This window comes from Topomyia yanbarensis, chromosome 1, assembly GCF_030247195.1.
Source record: "Topomyia yanbarensis strain Yona2022 chromosome 1, ASM3024719v1, whole genome shotgun sequence".
Lineage (NCBI taxonomy): Eukaryota > Metazoa > Arthropoda > Insecta > Diptera > Culicidae > Topomyia > Topomyia yanbarensis.
In genome coordinates, this window is record NC_080670.1 from 74,277,077 (window position 1) to 74,296,609 (window position 19,533).

The window sequence follows — 19,533 nt, forward strand, 5'->3', positions numbered from 1 at the left end:
GTTTTCGGGCGAATGTGATAGAACCGGTAGTGCTAACTTTACTGTAAAGGTAGCACTACTATACCAATTTTTTTTAAAAACATGTGCGACATTTATTTTCTCTTCACAACTAATTTACGACAAATTTCTAGGGTGATAGTGCTAACTTTACTGTTTTCTAAAAACCCATTTATATTAATCTTCCCGAAATAACATGGAAAATCCACGTGGAAATCGTATGGAGGGGTATAAGAATTGTTCACCCCTGTCCACGGAGGGGAAGATGGGGGTCAAAAACGCAGGTTTATGTCCACGTAGTGTATGAACGGTCCCTAAGAATAAGCCCGACTGGTGTTAGTAGCGTCGGTGTTCACACGACGCATACATGCAGGCGCAATAGACAAAATGCGTTAAGCTTCCATCCTTATTCTCATTGCTTCACTTTCCAACCCTGTCCAAAACTAATATATGCTATTGTAAATTCCCATAGTTATTATTTTTTTTTTGAGTCTTGCGGGTACCCGGATACCCTTCGACCGGTTACGGGGTAAAAATATAGAAACCCTTCCTCAGGCTCCTGCTTCCACATCATCAAATTTATTCCCCAAAATATATGCTGTTACTAAATTTGTTGTTCTCAATTTCTAGCTTGAGAAAGAACACTGGACACAACGATCGAGTAAAAATTCGCACATATCTCGAACAAATGGAATACGCACTAATAGTGTTATCAATTTGAGTTGTAAGAACGACATTTGAAGGACGTTGACTGTTCTTGTCAAAACAATATTGTATAGTCCACTGGCCTGTCTTGTGTATTCCTATTTACTGCTACGCTTGGTTACGCAGTTGAATTGGCGGTTTAACAAAATAGATTTCTGCTATAAATAAGCGACATTCAACTGTTTGATATTCCCAGTTGTTTATGCCAGCTAGCTGACGCATTGGGAACTACAGTGTGTTTTTGTATTGATAAATACGTTGCTGTACCAATGAATGCGTCGGCCAAATTCCAAGAAATAAAAATGTCAACAATAACATTATCGCCGTTACTGAGTTTTAAGGGGCACACGGAAACTACACATTTACACGGTCTATGTGGAACTGAAAAAAATCCGCCTGCACGACTACATGCTCGTAGACATATGCACATGCGTCGGCAAATGTGTTCATGGTTTTCAGTCTGTAAAATTCAAAACGCTCTGTTGTGCAGTAGCAGGATATTGCAAACGCTTGCAAATGTGATCAACACGTTCTAGAATCCTGATCTGGTTTTGTGAATGTTCTAATTTATTTTGTGTAACTGATAACAGCGTGCAACTGAGATAGCGTGCCGAATAACACATATTTTAAACTCAATCGCCTTTTTCAATTTCACGATTAGTGTACAAAACCTATTAATTAGGGCGTCGATATCGGTGCTCAAGCACCATTAGTTGTCGAGAGTTGTAGGACTGTATTGGTAACAATTGTATTGATAACAATTGCATAGTAATTAATACTAACATACATCGTTACTTTCTGTTAGTCGTAAAAAGTTTAAAGTATTGTTAGTCGTAAAGTCGTAATATTGAGGAGGTGGTCTGCATCACAAGATCGAAACAACACAACAACAATTTCCGAACCGAACTCAAATTTGTTTCCGAAGATTTTATTTGCATTTTACTTTTAGGGTTCTACGAATGAAGTGGACACAAAACTTTAACCGTTATGTGTCCAACAAAAACACCTTTAACAGGCCAACGAGAGTACCCGGGTACCCAAAAATTGAAATGCTCATAACTATGGCTTCCTTTAACCGATTTGAACACTTTTAAAAGTTTTGGATTCAGGTATTCGTCCACTTTTTAATTTTGTGGAATTGAAACGGATGAATTGATTTGGTTCTTGGTAATCCGCATTTTCCGTAGTAATGTTCCAGTACTAGAGTATGTTTTGTAAATTTTAATAATGTCCTGGCAATATGAATATCAAAACTCTTCAAATTATCTCGGAAGTCTGTTATCTGTTGTTACGGAATCCTATTGCAGTACGAAAAATGGAATTGGAATGGAATGGCCACTCACGGCCCCACGGGAACCTGCTCCGGAATGTCCGTTCCGCGGTCAAATCACCAAATGGTTCCAAAACTACGAGATACAGCCTACTGATGCAATTACAAGAATTTTGATACCCATATTGCTAGTATTCCATTGAAATTCACAAATAGTATCCCAGCACTAGAACATGCTTCCTGAAATCCGGATTCCCGGAAATCGAATGAAGTAACCCGAATCATTTTTATCAAATCTAAATGTGAATGAGTTCCCGAATTCAAAAAACCAAAAAGTATCAAAATCGGTTGGAAATTACCTCAGTTATGGGTATTTCAGTTTTGGGGATACCCGGGTATCCACGTCGGCCTATTACGCAGTGAATAAAATTAGGAGCCCCTCCTCACTCCCCCTTACTATATCAACAATATTATTAACCCAAAAGCTTGACTTAGTGAAGTTCTAAGATGTCAGAAAGTTTCAATTTCCAGCTATGGATAAAACATGGGAATTTCATTAATTGAAACCTAGAAAGGTACCCGGGTACCGCGTCGGACACATAACGGTTAAACGCAATTATCTCGGAATGAAGTATTTCGAAAAGTACCGTTTGGAGGTGTGCGCCGCGCCGACGGTTGCAGGTAGAATCCGCACCTACACCGGCGTGACGCCGGCGCGCCGCCGATTTTTACCTGAAATCGGCGACAAGGCGCACACCTCTAGTACCGTTGCGGTGAACGGTGAACTATTCATCCGATTTTCATTTTTTTTTAATTGTTTGTATTTACATTCTCGTGTACTTGAACGGTTCCTTTTTCATCAAAAACTCTCGCTGGCGTCCTCCCAACCCATGGTGGGACAAAGAGTGCTTAGACGTGTACGCGGAGAAGGCGTAAGACCAGAGACGCGGAGAAGGCGTATAAGACCTTCCGGGACGACAGGCTGCCAGCCAGCTACCGACAGTACGCGATGGCAGAAACTCGCATGAAGAATTTGGTGAAAGCCAAAAAACGTAGCTACTGGCGCCGGTTCGTCGACGGGCTAACGAGAGAAACATCGATGAGCACTCTTTGGGTCACGGCCCGGCGCTTACGAAACCGAAACTGTACCAACGAGAGCGTGGAATATTCAAACCGTTGGATATTCGATTTTGCCAAGGAGGTTTGTCCGGATTTCGCCCCGGCACAGAAGATCCACTGCGTCGCTGCCCCAGGGCCAGACAGAATCAAATTCAACTTGTTGAAGAATCTGCCAAAAGACGCTTGTTGAATTTATTTAATAAGTTTCTTGTGGGTATCATTGTCCCACATGATTGGAAGCAAGTGAAGGTCATCGCCATTCAAAAATCAGGAAAATCAGCCTCCGACCACAACTTGTATCGACCGATTGCGATGCTGCCCTGTATCCGAAAGTTGTTCGAGAAAACGATCTTGTTTCGGGTTTGGGTTGTTTGGGTTGAAGCAAATGGCTTACTGTCAGATACACAATTTGGTTTCCGCAAAGGCAAAGGGACAAACGATTGTCTTGCGTTGCTCTCAACAGAAATTCAAATGGCCTATGCTAGCAAAGAGCAGCTGGAATCAGTGTTCTTAGATATTAAGGGGGCTTTAGATTCAGTTTCTATCAAAATTCTTTCTAAGGAGCTGCACCACCATGGTCTTTCGCAGACTCTACACAACTTTTTGCTATACTTGCTGTCTACATGCATTTTTCGCTGTACATGCATTTTTCGCATCACGAATTAGCTACATGGGTCTTCCCCAGTGCTCATGTCTAAGCCCCCTTCTCTATAACTTTAACGTGAATCACATTGACGAATGTCTTGTCAATTCCTGCACGCTAAGGCAGCTTGCAGTTGACGGTGTGATCTCTATTACAGGTCCCAAAGCCGTAGATCTGCAAGGACCATTGCAGAATACCTTGGACAATTTGTCTGCTTCGTCCCTCCAGCTGGGTATCAAGTTATCCACGGAGAAAACTGAGCTAGTCATATTTTCAAGGAAGCGTGAACCAGCGCAACTACAGCTTCAATTAATGGGTATTGCTAACTATTGATCAGGTTTCAGCTTTCAAATATTTAGGGGTCTGGTTCGACTCTAAAGGAAGCTGGGGATGTCACATTAGGTATCTGAAACAGAAGTGCCAACAAAGGATCAACTTTCTCCGTACAATAACCGGAACATGGTGGGGTGCCTACCCCTACCCGTATTGGGCTCGCGGATGATACCGCCTGTGCCAACGGTTATCACGATATTGAACATATTGTCTGAGCATGCGACGAGTACTGTTCTGCCAGATCTCAACTATTCGATTACCTTCGGGTCCGAGGAAGATCACCCTGAATCCCGGTCCGAGATGTACTGGCACGCCGCGATCTCCTCTACATGTCCCTCATATACACGTTCCTAAAACCATCAATATCCAAATTTAACTGCCCCTATCATTTCTCTTATCATTCCCAGAAGTGCCTTCTTCCGCCTACCGTACCCTAACGATGGTCTGGTGCGACTCCAAGACGACACAAAACATCTCTGTCGAATGACCCAACAAACACGAGACGCGATGTGTTGCCAATCAGCATCTGAGCCGTGCTACGAAATCATCTGGAGAAACCCCTGCCGGCTCGAGAAAAACTGCCCGGCGTCCCAATACATGATGCATCCGTCCAAATCTGTAATCCTTGCTGTTGATTCCCGATGCCGGAAACTGAAAGTTTATATACCCCCCCATCCTGCCATGTCAGCCTTGTCCACCCATTCTCCCATGTCTCTGATACACAGATGTAGGACTTCAACCCCTTCTTCCACTTGAATATCTTCCCAAATCTTAAGTGCCCCTCTATCTTCTAGTTTTAGTTGATAGCTATCTAATCTCGTTAAGAAATGCCCAACAGTACCACTACTTGAAAATAGCCCTGACTAATCCCCCTAATATTAATAAAATTGAACCACTCCCCCTAGTTAATAAGCTTGTAAAATGTTCAACTTAGTTAATAATTAATTGCCGCAACAACCTCCCTTCTAAAAATCATAAAGTGCATTACTATACAAAGAACACACAAAATGACCCGTACCCTTAATCTTACGAATATTATATTACCACCCCTTGTATACGTATAAGTTAGCTGTAATTTTTTTTAGTTTCATTGTATAAAAAGTAATATTGAAATGTGTAAACCCCCAATTTTAAGAAATTCAAATGTAAAACAAAGAAAAAAAAATGGCAGCTTTAAGCTAACGCAAACGTGCCTTACCAAATAAACGAATTGAATAAAAAAAAAGTTTACGTGTGATTAAAGGACTTAAACTTTAGAAAAATGCAGTTTTCTAGGGTGGTAGTGCTAACTTTACTGTAAAGTTAGCACTACTATACCAAATTTTTAATAAAACAATTGCGACATTTATTTTCTCTTCACAACTAATTTACGACAAATGTTTACGTGTGATTAAAGTACTTGAACTTTAGAAAAATGCAGTTTTCTAGGGTGGTAGTGCTAACTTTACTGTAAAGTTAGCACTACTATACCAAATTTTTAATAAAACAATTGCGACATTTATTTTCTCTTCACAACTAATTTACGACAAATGTTTACGTGTGATTAAAGTACTTGAACGTCGAAAAAATGCAGTTTTCTGGGGTGGTAGTGCTAACTTTACTGTAAAGTTAGCACTACTATACCAAATTTCTGAAAAAAGTTCGACATTTATTTTCTCTTCACAACTAATTTACGACAAATTTTTAGGTGTGATTAAAGTACTTGAACTTTAGAAATATGCAGTTTTCTAGGGTGGTAGTGCTAATTTTACTGTAAAGTTAGCACTACTATACCAAATTTTTGAAAATTTACGTGTGATTAAGGTACTTGAACGTCGGAAAAATGCAGTTTTCTAGGGTGGTAGTGCTAACTTTACTGTAAAGTTAGCACTACTATACCATTTTTTTTAAAAAACAAATGCGACAAATTTTTGGATTTCACAACTAATTTACGACAATTAAGCGACAATTAATCCATGTGTCATACTTGACTTTTTCGAAAGTGGTAGTGCTAACTTTATGCACATCATTTAATATAGATTATACACTGCTGGTCAATAAAATAGGTGTGAGATAAAAGTACATGAAATTTTGAGTTTTCTCTAAAAATATGTTTATATTCAAATATTTTATAGGTTAGGTACAATCGTAAATATGAAAAAAAAACACTTTTATTTGTAAATTAAATGTTATGCTTTGTCGTAACTCTTTCTTCTCCATGAAGTCCAAAAAAGTACCTGGTCAATGAAATAGGTGTATTGTAATCCATTGCATTAAAATTTTTCAAATCCAATGATTTTAAGACTTCGACATTTTTAACAACTAGTAACCTGTGTAAGCTCCTTTATTCAATCAAATTTTATCCATTTGTCTTGGCATTAAGTCATTCAAACGCTGATAAATTTCCGTTGGTATATGGTAGCATTCCTTTTAAACTGCTTCCCACAAACGATCCTTATTTGTGAAATTTCCATCGAATAACTTCTTTTTAAGTACATCCCGTAAATTTTCTACGGGATTGATGACAGGAGATTGGCATGCTCCGAAATTATAGTCAATTTATTATCCCGAAATCATTCCTTTACATACTTCGATGTGTGTTTTTGGTCAATATCTTGCTGAAACTGTCATTTAAAGGCACGTTATCTTTGGCATAGGACTGCATGACATCCTTTAGGATGTCCATCCTTTAGCCTTGCATTCGAATCTTGCCATTATAGTGGCGTTGCAAAGAATAGGACCTGCGCCATTCCACGAAAAGCAAGCCCCAAACCTCATTGTTCTCGCCTCCGTGCTTTACCATATTTTGCGTGTGTCGCAGATCAAACTGTTTGCACCTTGGACGTTTAACGTTTCGTTGCGCATCGGAGGAAAACAGGTTTACCTTTGATTCGTCCCTCCGAAGGATATGTCGCCATTTTTTTATTCTTTCTGAATCAGGCCCATTAACGCTGTTGAAAAGCAAATTGCATTTTTCTTCAAAGGCTTTGGCTTCGAAATAGTGGAACCTTCTTAGCAATTCTTTCTGGAAGATTGAAATGTTACGGCCTACAGCGAACTGTTCTCGGGCCTACCACATTTCCAATTTGTGCTGAATTGGTCTTGGATGACGCGAATGGATCAGATTTCGCTAAAATTGCAATACGATGGTCAGCTGTTGTAGATGTCTTCTTGGGTTTTTTGCGTGTTTCCTTTTTTCAAAGGTTTTAAGGCATTTGTAACGAAGTTTTCGGAACGCCGCAGTGTATTCGCGATTTATTTATACGTCTTATCTTCTTGAACAAAATTTCTTAGCAAAACTCGTTCCACTTGAGTACAGTGAGATGCTCGACTCATTCTTTAACAAATCTTTGACTTATTCAACATTTAAGTACATTTATTAACACGCAGAATTCAAACTTCACCAAATAAAATGTATAATGGAATTGTGTAAAATAATAACACGTTAATATATTTCACACACACCTATTATATTGACCACACGAAAAAGCCTGCGGCAGTCTTGCTTTGCATCTTGACAAAGATTGCAAATATAATCAGCGCCAACAACCCACTAGTAACTTGACAGATTCCAAGGCTTCTGTGTGCGGTAGGTGTGATTGAGACTGCTGCAACTTGGTATGCGTAATTGAGAAAAACAAAATAATCTATCACACACCTATTTTATTGGCCAGCAGTGTATGTAATGAACCACTAACCATAAGATACTGTATCAGTCTGGATCTAGTTGAATTGATAGCAAAAATAATTCAATCTGCCAGTCGTCTATCGCTTCTATCCAGCACCTGAACCACGCACCGTGTTGCTATTAGATTCTAGGGACCAACAGAATGCAAGGACTCCAAAGCTACAAATCCCTAAGCATAAAAATTTGTCTGGAGTCCACCGCCAAGTCCACAGACAGTTCACTCGTTAGCCCGTCATGGACTTTTACCCTGAACGATAAGCATTATTGTCAACACACAATCATGGCATCAAAATGTACACAGCAAATCATTTACTCAAATAAACACCCCGACAACTATAAACTTTATAAATATACTCATGATAAATGACTCAAAATTATGCCAAATAGCCTTGCTTCTTGTCATGTTTGAAAAGATGCATGTTCCCCTGAAGATAAGAAAACCCAATGATTCAGAATGATCACTTCTCAAAATTATGCCAAATATCCGTTATACTAAATGACCCTCACTTTACACACAATTAGACATTAGGCCAAGTTTCAGTTATGCCAAATGACCGATACCCTGGAAATAAAAATAATTATGCAAAATGTCCGTTAGGCCAAATAACCCGACTAATCAATTTTCAAACTTATGCCAAATGCGCTATACGCTAAATAACCATTATGCCAAATGTCCGTTAATGCCAAATGAAGAATATTGTTTTTGTAATTGAAATAAAACTTGTGGCCTTTCAGGTAAACAAGATATTTCTTAGCGTTATTAATATTTAGACGATTACTGCTTGCTTGGGTAATCTAGAAATTTGATATATGAAAACATAGTATGCTCACACTAATTTTTTTTAAAGACATAAAACACTTCATTAATTTACTGTTTTTAAAAACAGAAAAAATGCGGTGTATTGACTTACCGGTGTCAACAGCTGAGGTGTGGCCGTTGGCGACGAGATGTTGGTGGTGAATTTGATTCCAGAGCCGAGATCGAAATCACAGATCTTGATTGGACAGAGCTTGTCCGGATACACGCATAAAATGTTTTCCGGCTTCAGGTCACGGTGTGCTATGCCCTTCTTGTGCAAAAAATCCAGCCCAGATGCAATTTCCTTGATAATTTGGGCAGCGTCGTATTCAGAGAAGCACACGTTTTCCTGAATACGAGTCAGCAAAGGTCCACCATTTATCTTCTCAAATACTAGGTAAAACTTTTCCTCGTCTTCGAAAAATTCCAATAGCTGCAAGATATTTGGGTGACCCTGGCAATGATGGAAGGTTTCAACTTCGCGAAATACACGAGCTCGAGCGTGTCCTGGAATCTTGTCGATGATCTTCACCGCATATTCTAGCTCCGTGTAGATGTTGATACACGTTTGCACCGAAGCATACGCACCTTCACCGAGCACCTCACCGGTCAATTTGTACAATTCTGCCATATAGGGAAAAATAAGCGAATCGATTAGACTGTTGCATACAATTGAGCTGATTAAATTGTATCTTACCTTGGAAGCATGACGATTGCATCGACGAACTAGCTCGCTTCTTCCTACGTCGTTTGCGTTTCATCTCCTCCTTATGTCGATTGAAATCGGCCTGGCGCTCCGCTTCGGTCATCAGCCGTGCCTCGTTCGATTCATTTCCCGATATTTCCTCACTGCTGTACCGGGCCACCTCTGCGTTTCGCAAATCTATAATTACAAAAGACACAAAATCAGTCGGCGATGAGGATCTATGCACCGATGGCTTTTTGGGGTTAATTTTTTTTGTTTGTTCGACATAACTCTTATTGTTTCTATAAACTGCTAAATTAATTACACATCATATATGTTTCATGTAATTTTCATTTAGGATAAATGATATTACGGAGAATGACGCACATAACTAACTACTTCTCAACAACAAGTCGATTTTGATGAAATTTAGATTCCCCCAAAGAGATGTTCGTGGTAAGGTTTTGGGAGGGGGAGGGAGTTAACCTAATCTTTAAAGGGGGGGGGGGGGGTTGAGCTAAAGAATTGTTTATATCTCCATATACTATTTGACATATGTATTTCTCCCACTAAGGAGGTGGCCATGGTGTGAGGGGTGAACCACGGATGGGGTGGGCGAAGGTTTCTGAATAGTTTCGAAACCTAAAGGAGAGGGAGGGTTTCTGAAGCAATATCTATCAATTGATAAAAAATGTAAAATTTTATTGCATTTAGGTTTACCACCACAAAAATGAAATGGCAGGTATTTATTTGATAGAGAACTTGTACGCGAATGACAATATAATACTGATGAATTGTATGAATTCGCCGAAAAGCGGATTCAGCATTGCTAGATGATGAACGAACAGGTCTGCCCCAAAATAGCCACTAAATCTTGCGCTTACGGAAAATGCTACTTACAAATATCAATTAAACCTCGGGTGTAAGCAAAGTGCTTAAAGAATGCAACACTTTTATATAGGACGAATTCACGATGACACGTTAAAAGAACCAATCGAATATTTGGTAGCGTGATCGACGATCTTCATCAAATTTTGCCAGTTGTTCCACACCTACTGATGAAATCAATTATTGCTTAGGGATAGGTATTTTTGATATTTTGAGTTATGATGTAAACCGCAAAACATTTTTTCACCGAGACGCCTCCGAAGATTCGCTGTCACTGGCTCAATTCTCAGTATTTTGTAATTGATATTATTTATCAGTGTGTAATCGGGCACAACAACCTATTTCTGCAACCTATGCGCATTAACTGTACACCTACCGTCTCACCGTTGCACTTAACAGTGTGTGCAGTGCTTTATGGCCTATGACCGCACAACCGGCTTCCCATGAGCGTTTTGGCGGCTCAGAAAAAAAGGCATACATACGGGCTTACATTCATACATACTATTTGGCACAAGTGTAGAACGTGTAACGTCGTGTTATCTAGCCTGTCTAATCCTATGGAAAATCATCCAAGCATCGCCTTGGAGTCTACGTCATATTGGCAAATTTCGCATTAAATCCGCTTCTGTCTCTTCCTAATCTGCTTTTTGTCTTCTAGGTCCGAAGCGGATCAATCGACTATTAATTAATAAGGTAAACTGACTGGCAGTATTAGTTCTTGCTCGCAAATACTTTTTCTTACAACTGTGCTATTTCATCTCTATCTCATAAGAGAATTCAATTATCCCTGTTCTAGTCAATATACGTATTCATTACATTATGGACCAGGCAAACCCTCAATTTTTTTCTATTATTATCCTGAGCAGCTAGACGCGTGAAGGCATTTTATGGTTTCACAAAAAAATCTATGTCCATAAAGACCATAAGAATTATTTTTTTTTGAGGTCGCTAGCCGTGCATTGAAGAATGCCTAAAACTCTGAACTAGGCCCCGTCGAGTCCAGTCCGTCATCTGTCCGTCTCGTCCTGTCGTGTCTGGGGCTTCCAGGTTACATGCATTCACCAGACGAGACTAGCTTATGTCAGCTTAATTGTGCACTGGTTTCGTAGAATCGAGGCGATCATCGAAATGATAGATCCTACGAGTGAATGCACTTGGCCCAGTCACCTGTCGAGCATTTATATATTTGCGTGTGTTAATGTTTACGTGTGTATGGGAAGTGTTGCATGTTGAGATATGTGTGTTACCTGTAAATAATATGTTAATACAAATATGCATGATGTTAAAATAAGACATGTGTAATATGCTACTTACAGTTTGTTGTTCGTTCCTACTTATCTGACTCAATTGAGAATGAAAGTACATCTCAATTTTTCTAAAACCTGGCGACGTCTGATGGCAGCGAATAGTCATTGTTGACAGCAATGTTGCCCTTTTATGTTAAATTATCTCGGAGAAGTCATCAGAGGAATATGACGCATGAGATCGAAAATAAATAAAATAAAATAAAGAGTAGAGTTAGTACTGTTATTGAATATTAATTGAACAACACATGTACCATGCAATAAAACTACTTGGAATCGTCCAAATGCCAGAAAATGATATATATTTACCATTAACGTCAATTAACTCCGTTAGAAGTTTCTCATGCTATGCTGGACGGGAATGGATGATTGACGTGCATCGGTAAATCAATAGTACCTTCATTTATCCAATCCGAATGAATCGAATCGAATGCACGAATTGAACACCAGTAAAAAGTGACCAACGAATCCCAAGAAGGATCACCCACTATTCCATCATATAAGCCAGTTCTGCATCCATTCCCTGGTCCACATGTCACAAATACTCAGACGCCCACATACACAGATAGCACACAATTGTACACTAGTACCAAAAACTACAATTATTACAACACAACACAACTAATAGGGTTCTACCAACGTTGTCGTTGGTTCTACTGTTATTTTTTTTAATGCGCCTGTGCACGTTGCCGAGGTCGACCGATAAATCGACACACAATGACTTCCACTGCGAGCCGTGCTCACAAAGACTGCCGTTAAGCTGTTGAACAATGTCTGCAAACACAGCCCACAGAAAAAGTCAATCGGCCACGCCAGTGTGCACAGGCTCTTAGTTGACTGTTAGGTTGGGGCTGGTGCAGAGTATGAAAAAACACAAAACATAAAAAAGGCCCATAAGCCCTCTCGGTCTCCTCGATGCACCACTATCGAGGCGCAATGCAATAACCATCCTAAAGCAGGTGTCTGCTCAAATATGCTTGAAGATGTTTGCAATACCGTCAAACCCGTCAACCTAGGAGAGGGTATGTCCATAAAGACCATAAGAATTATTTATCCATTATTCCCCACAAAGTTTGCTCGAACTGATTGTCCGCCTGGTTCGACTCGAACAGACCAATCCGACCCGAATGGACACGCACATACGCGCGGAGCTCGGCGGAAGAAACTATGTTTATTTTTAAGCTCAGCGCACCCGATTTACGTTAAAAACTACTATCACAACCCTGCACCAAAATGGCTGTAGACCAGTGTAATTGTAAGAACAAGTCCTGAATAATTAACTGTCTTAGGTACCATTCCTTACCTGAACTAGCCTCATACCCACGGTCAAAATAATCGAAACTAGTAGGATCCACATGTCCCCCACCCAAGTGAATTGATCAACTTGCAAGTAGGAGCACACATCTACAAAAACCAGCCTAGAAGACTTCCGAACCAATGAAAATGGACCATACCAGTCGAAGGCCACAGGCCCAGCGCCATCTCGTACAGTTCCTGAAATTAGGATTTTTGTTTGACATCCTGCTCCTAACAGCGCATGCTAAGTCGTTAGTGATTTTTTTTCGAAAGTTGGCCTACTGGAGCTGTAGAGCTAGGTTCTCGAAAGGGCTCCCCGTCAGAATCTCATACTACAATTTGCAGACGAGACAGGCAATGTGGATATTGATATTGTAATATTCATTGTACGGTTCAGGTATGTGCGGGCGTAGAGACTTCGCAATCGCGTATATCATCGCGAAGGGCTCAAGCATTTGTACGTTAACGTGTTCGATCACGTATGCGTTTATATGTCGCATGTGCTAACGTGTATGTAACTTCGCGTGTATAAATTCTATATTAAAACCGTTTGCCTTTCGCATATTCGCGTGTGTTCTAGAATGATCGAGCTCGAACAGTGAATCTGATACTTAATTTTTCGTGTACGGCTCAAATGCTAGAAGAAAGTGAGATCTTCCATATCATGAGGGTTCCCGGACATGTCGCCATGTGTTGTCTAGTGAATGAGCTTTATTTTTTGATTGGTCCTACTGAATGTATGAACCTAACTTAGTAGGACAGAGGGTAATGATTTCCGGACATGATCGCACAAAAACGGACGTTTGTCGGTTTGCGTTTGAAACATCGTAAATGCTAAAACGTTCACCTTATTACCGCGGTGTTATGAAGTTTGCGCGATCGCGGGTGTAGGTGTGCGTTGTTAATCGCAAAGGGCTTAAGCGTTCGTATGTTAACGTGTTTGTCGCGTGTGCTCGAGTGTACAAAACTGTAACCGTGTGGCCATTCCTATATACGCGTGCGTTCTTAGATGGTCACGCGGACCTTCATTCTGATAGTTTTCGGTGTACAATTCACATGCTGACAGGGAGCCCATATCACTAGAGTCCCCGGTCATAGATATGAGAGCTTTCGTTTTTAATTGGACCAGTTGAAGGCATGGACCTAGTCTGCTGATATCAATGATAGAAACATCCGGAAGTGACCGATTCATGATCGCGCGAGTGCGGGAGTTTTTAGGTTCACGCTTGAGACCGCGTTTGAAAATGTATAGGAGCTGAGACATTCACTTTATCACCGGGAAGTTATCATGTTTACGAGATCGCGGGTGTAGGTGCCGTGGATGGTAGCGAAGTGCTCAAGCATTTGTAAATTAACGTGTTTGTCACGTGTATGTGACTTCGCGTGTATAATTTCGATTTAATAATGATGTAGCGTGTATTCTTAAATAAGCGCGCGCGAAACGTGAATCTGATGCTTAATTTTTAGTGTATGACACAGATGGTAGAGATTCTGTTTCCCCATATCACTAGAGTTCCAGGTCATGTCACCATGGAACGTGTTGTTTATGGATATAAGCGTCACGTTTTATTGGTTCAACTGAAGGCATTTTTCCAGACTGCTAGGACCGAGGAAAGACTTCCGGAGGTAACCGTTTCATGATCGCGCGACGGCAGTCTTCTCCGCGTACACTTCTGAGCACTCTTTGTCCCACCACGGGTTGGGAGCACGTTTTAAGGTGTTCACGTGGTGTGTTTATGTTTGAGACCGCGTTTGGAAGTTTAAAGGTGATGTTTTTTTTTCATGTTGACGAAATCGCGGGTGTAATTATGAGTGGATTACTTGCATGGTCGCGTTTGTGACCAGTTTTGCGTAATCGCGAAGGCCACGAGCGTTTGTACCTTTATGAGTATAGATAGTATATAGTAGGTATATGCTAATAAAAGGAATCATAATATGCCGAATAAAGAAAAAAAGATACAAAGAGCTTGATTAGAAGTGTATGGAAAATCAAACTAATAGAAGTACAAAAGAAACAGACTAATGGAGTAGACAAGCAAAACACGTGTAACATGCGATCGAACTCGGCTAAACGCAGCAAATGTTGCATTGTGTTAGACTTTCATCATGCTGTGCTGGCCGGGAATGGATGATACGTGCGTCGGTAAATTAATTATACCCTAATAATCCAATCCGACCTTCCCGAATGAATAGAACCAGATGCGCAAATTGAACACCGAAAGTATTATACGCCAGTTCAGCATCCATTACCTGACCCAAATGTCACAAATACTCAAACGAACACATACACAGGTAGACATACGACTAGTACATAACAACTGCATACTGGTACGAAAAACTACGATTATTACAAAACGACAGCTAATAGGTCTCTACTTATGTATTCATTAAATTAATTTAATTATTAAATTAATTTTATTAGTCTATGCACGATGACAAAGTCGACCGTTAAAAGGACACAGAGTAACTCCCACTGTAAGCCCCGTCCACGAATACCGCCTTCAAATTGTGGAACAATGTTTGCAAACACGGCACACAGCAAAAGTCAATCCACATCGGCCCGTCAGCGCGCACAGACTAATAGTTGAGCGTTGGTATGCGCAGGTGCCGAGTATGAAAAAAAATAGAACATAAAAAAGGCACATAAGCCCTCTCGGTCTCCTCGATGCACCACTATCGGGGCGTAATGCAATAACCACCTTAAAGCAATTGTCTGTCAGAGGTTCTGTATCACTGATGCACGCAATATGCTTAATGATGTTTGCGATATCGTCAAACCCCTCAACCTTGGGGAGGGGCTGCAGCTGCTAGTTGCAACATTAAGCTTACCATGATTGACTAATATGTGGGTTAGTATCATTTGACATCAAATGGAAAGTAAAGATAAAATCGCGACAGTTAATCCTACGACCACTGTGTACTTTTCTGCATAACAGCGAGGTTAGTAATATACGAGTGTATATATTTCGTGGGTAAAAAATCTTAGTATAACCGCTTACCACTTTTTGGCCTGTTTATCTTTTCACGTTATTGTTGCTTAGTGTTCGATCGTTTAAAATGTCACGATTTTGCGGACTAAAATTGTTTTACTACGGAACGCATTCTGTGTGTGTATGTGTGTGTGTGTGTTAACCATCCTAACTCCCACGGCAGCGGTTCACAGAAAAAAAATATTTCCATGTATTTATATACATACCTGCAAATAACTTGATTCCAGGATTTAGGTAGGTGCTCGCTCAATTAATTTTCCGAATACCCATTTCGTATACAGGGCAAACCGACACGTATTTCTAGAGAAAATTTAGAATAGGACGTAAGTAACAATAAGAGATTCTCTTTGGAGTCTTTCTCTTCTGTTCATTACTCGTTCATTTCAACATTTACTACTCTACTCTTTGCATAATATTCTAGTAAAAACCGTCGGCTTTCGATATGTACTGGAAAATTAGTGCAAAGTGTTGTAATGACGTCGTAATTAACAAAAGAGAAAGTAAACAAAGAGAAGCTCTCAATGTTACTTACATCATATTGAAAATTTTCTCTAGATTTTGTTATTTAGCTCAATATAATTGATATTTAAATTAGAATATGTTTATAGAAAAATTTACCAGTTTTTCTATGTTACCAATGATTGTATACTATTCCCCCGAAAATCATTCCCCAGAAAGCCATTCCCCAGAATTCCACTCCCCAGAATATCATCTCCCAGAATATACTATTCCCCAGAAAGTCATTTCCCAGAATGTACAATTCCCCAGAATGTACCATCCCTTAGAATTCCATACCCCAGAACGCACCATCTCCCAGAAAGTCATTCCCCAGAAAAGTTTAACTTTTTTTTATTGATTTGATCTTTTCAAACGTACTAGTCGTTCCCACTTCCATCGAACGACGTTCTTCGATTCGGTCACATTTGAAATGATTTACGTTGTGTTGAAACCGGAAGTTAGGATGACATTATTCCGAATTGAAATAAAGAATGGCTGACTTTCCCCAAAAACCATTCCACAGAAACTAAAATCCCGATTTTTTCCCCAGAAAGAACTATTCTCCAGAAAACCATATCCAGACAGAAACAATGCTCATAAGTTCATTCCACAGTTATAACCATTTCCCAGACTTTTTTATAGTGGAAAATTTTTTTGATGAAAATCAAAACATTTTTTCAGTATGTTGGCCATATTGCTCCCCTCGAAGAGTGCACTGGTAGCAGCATTAGACAATAGCAATATTTTTACCTTTCTTTTAATAATATAAACATGCATATAGGAAAAATCGCAAAATTCAGTACAGGTGTGTTTTTCAGTGCCATTTGGCACCAACCATAGAAACCGGTAGCACCCTTCTTAAGATCCAAAAAAATGAAACAGTGTTATGTAAGTAAGGTTATGTGGCGAAACTATAACTTTGTACAGTACCTAAGTCAAGGAACTGATGCATGATGTTAAGCTGGTAAGGATAAGCCGTCGAAAGCAGAGGCTTCTCGCAAAAATATCGTTGCCCCAATTCGGCCAAAACACTAGCTACACCTTTTATACACGTTTCCAACCACTCATTTACAAATTAGTTAACCCTCAGGCCCAGGAACAATTGGTATATCCGGTATATACTTGCACATATGTCAGTGGCGCCATAATCGCGAATGCGATAACAGTCCCAACTAAATTTTATTCAATTCAAAATGACTGCTACCATTGACGAATAATTGTTGTCGAGTATTATGTCTGTAACTCTGTGGTATAAGTACCATTTGGCGTAAGCAGGCATTGCATTTATCGCTCATATGAGTAAATGCGCCTGGATAGTTTCCCGAGCAGAGTCTGATATCAAATTGAGAACTAAACTTGATGTTGTGATGTAGTAAGGAATGATTGCTCAGGTTGTTATCATTTTGGTCGTTTAAACGGTTAAAAGATCAAAATCGAAAGCAGAAAAATTGCACTATGACATCAAACAGAAAACTATTTATGCTATCAGTGAAAGCAAATTAAAAACTAATTGAGATGGTGAAATATTTCATTGATAACAAAATAAGTAATCAATTTGATGTTTGTCAAAGAAATAGAAACAAACATTTTTTTCTAAAAATGTAAGCACATCAAAATGAGATCAAAATACGATGTCATATCTGAAAAAGTTCAAACTGATATCAAAATAAGATTTCAATTTGATGCTTGATATCAAAATATGTTGTATATTTGCTGTAATTTTGATGTTGGACTTTGCTCGGGTTGCTACTGCGACAATAAAAACTCACATTTTCACACGAAAAGTCATTGGCACTCACACAACTTCTCCGGATAAATACAACGTGTTATTTCTCCAGATAAATAAAACAGCCGGAGAATGAGTGAATGAGTTTATCACGGTATCCTTTTTTGCGTTCGCTGCTTTGCTGTCGTTATTCCAAAACACGAAAAAACAAGTCTATCATATTTCTTTGCCGCTTTTCTTTGTAATTAAAAGTATTTTTGGGAGTTTTAATTGATTTTCACGAAATTAAAATTTTATCACCTTCTCCGATGAGAAGGAAAAAGTAAAATAAATTTTACCCGGAAAATCATTCTCACGCTATTTGTGGAGACGGAGAATTTTGCGACTCATCTTATCTCGGAAAAGTTGGACATCGGATAAGCTACTTCTCGCGTAAGTGAGAGAGAATTACAATGCCTGGGCGTAAGGTATGAAAATACTTTCGAATGTATTTAGTGCAACCTGTTTGAGTAAACCGAGCAATCGGGTGGATCGTACATTTTCGTACGAAACATTACCAATACAAAAGAAAGATAAATGCTCTAAAAACCTACGAAACCATTTGTCAAAATATGCATTCATTTCGATTTTAATGGCGTACAAATTCAAAGAACTGCTCATGTTTGAAAGAAGGAACCAAGTCCTATGTTCGAGTAAACCGGTTATACGAGAGGATAACAGGTTTGCTTGCGAGAGGCCGCCACTTTCGACGGCACATCCTCAGCAGCTTAACACCGCACCTTGAATTAGGTATGCGCAAACCTTTGGCTTAACCAAAGTTTGGTTGAATAAAAACATGTACTTTTCTGGGTAATGGGGCATTCTGGGGAATGATTTTCTAGGGAATAAGGCATTCTGGATAATGGTTTTCTAGGGATTGGTACATTCTGGGAAATGTTTTTCTGGGGAATGGTACGTTCTGGTGAAGGGAATTCTGGGGAATGGCTTTCTGGGAAATGGCTTTCGGGGGAATGGTATACAACCGTTACCAATAATACACAGAGAGCTACATCTAATCTTCGGCAGCATATCCCTCAATTCACCCCTCGTCTGCCGCGCTGCAAACCGCACGCATTGAACATACTCGGTCCATACACTGGCCGAATACTCACCAGAAGTACACTCCCGAGAATGAATAAAAATCACAGTAGTATAAAAGAGACGGAAATAGAAAACATGCAAACTCTGCATATTAAAAATGATCTGTTTCTCATTGTGCACCGAGAAACAAAAACATACAGAGCCCGCTCATCACTCACTCCCGTCGCTCACACTCACCACGATTCCCACGCACACCCAAGAATACACCCCCAGCAAGCACTCAACGAGTGAACAGACCGAAAACGCCCAACGCATAAATTCCATAGCAGAAAAAACGAGAGCAAGGCATACGAAGTTTTCAGTGGGTTTGTCCGCCTGACTTTCGTAATTGAGCATTGCATGAAAATGTATAACCTCACTTTTCTGACAGCTCAGAGAGCTTGTTTACGTAGACTTAGAAATTTTTTGGTTTAATCCAGTACAAGAAACTCGGTTCGAATTCTAACACCATATAAACAAGCTCGCTAAACTGT

At 39.7% G+C, this 19,533-nt stretch overlaps 1 protein-coding gene across 1 annotated transcript in view; it reads right to left on the reverse strand.

The window, feature by feature from the left end:
- LOC131677947 (uncharacterized) overlaps positions 1-19,533 on the reverse strand; it is a 114,906-nt gene that overhangs the window by 67,571 nt on the left and 27,802 nt on the right. Inside the window, exons 2-3 of the mRNA XM_058958051.1 lie at positions 9,231-9,416; positions 8,646-9,157 (exon numbers count right to left, since the gene is read on the reverse strand). Of these exons, the coding sequence (XP_058814034.1) occupies positions 8,646-9,157; positions 9,231-9,416 (698 nt within the window). The remainder of the gene's footprint in view (positions 1-8,645; positions 9,158-9,230; positions 9,417-19,533) is intronic.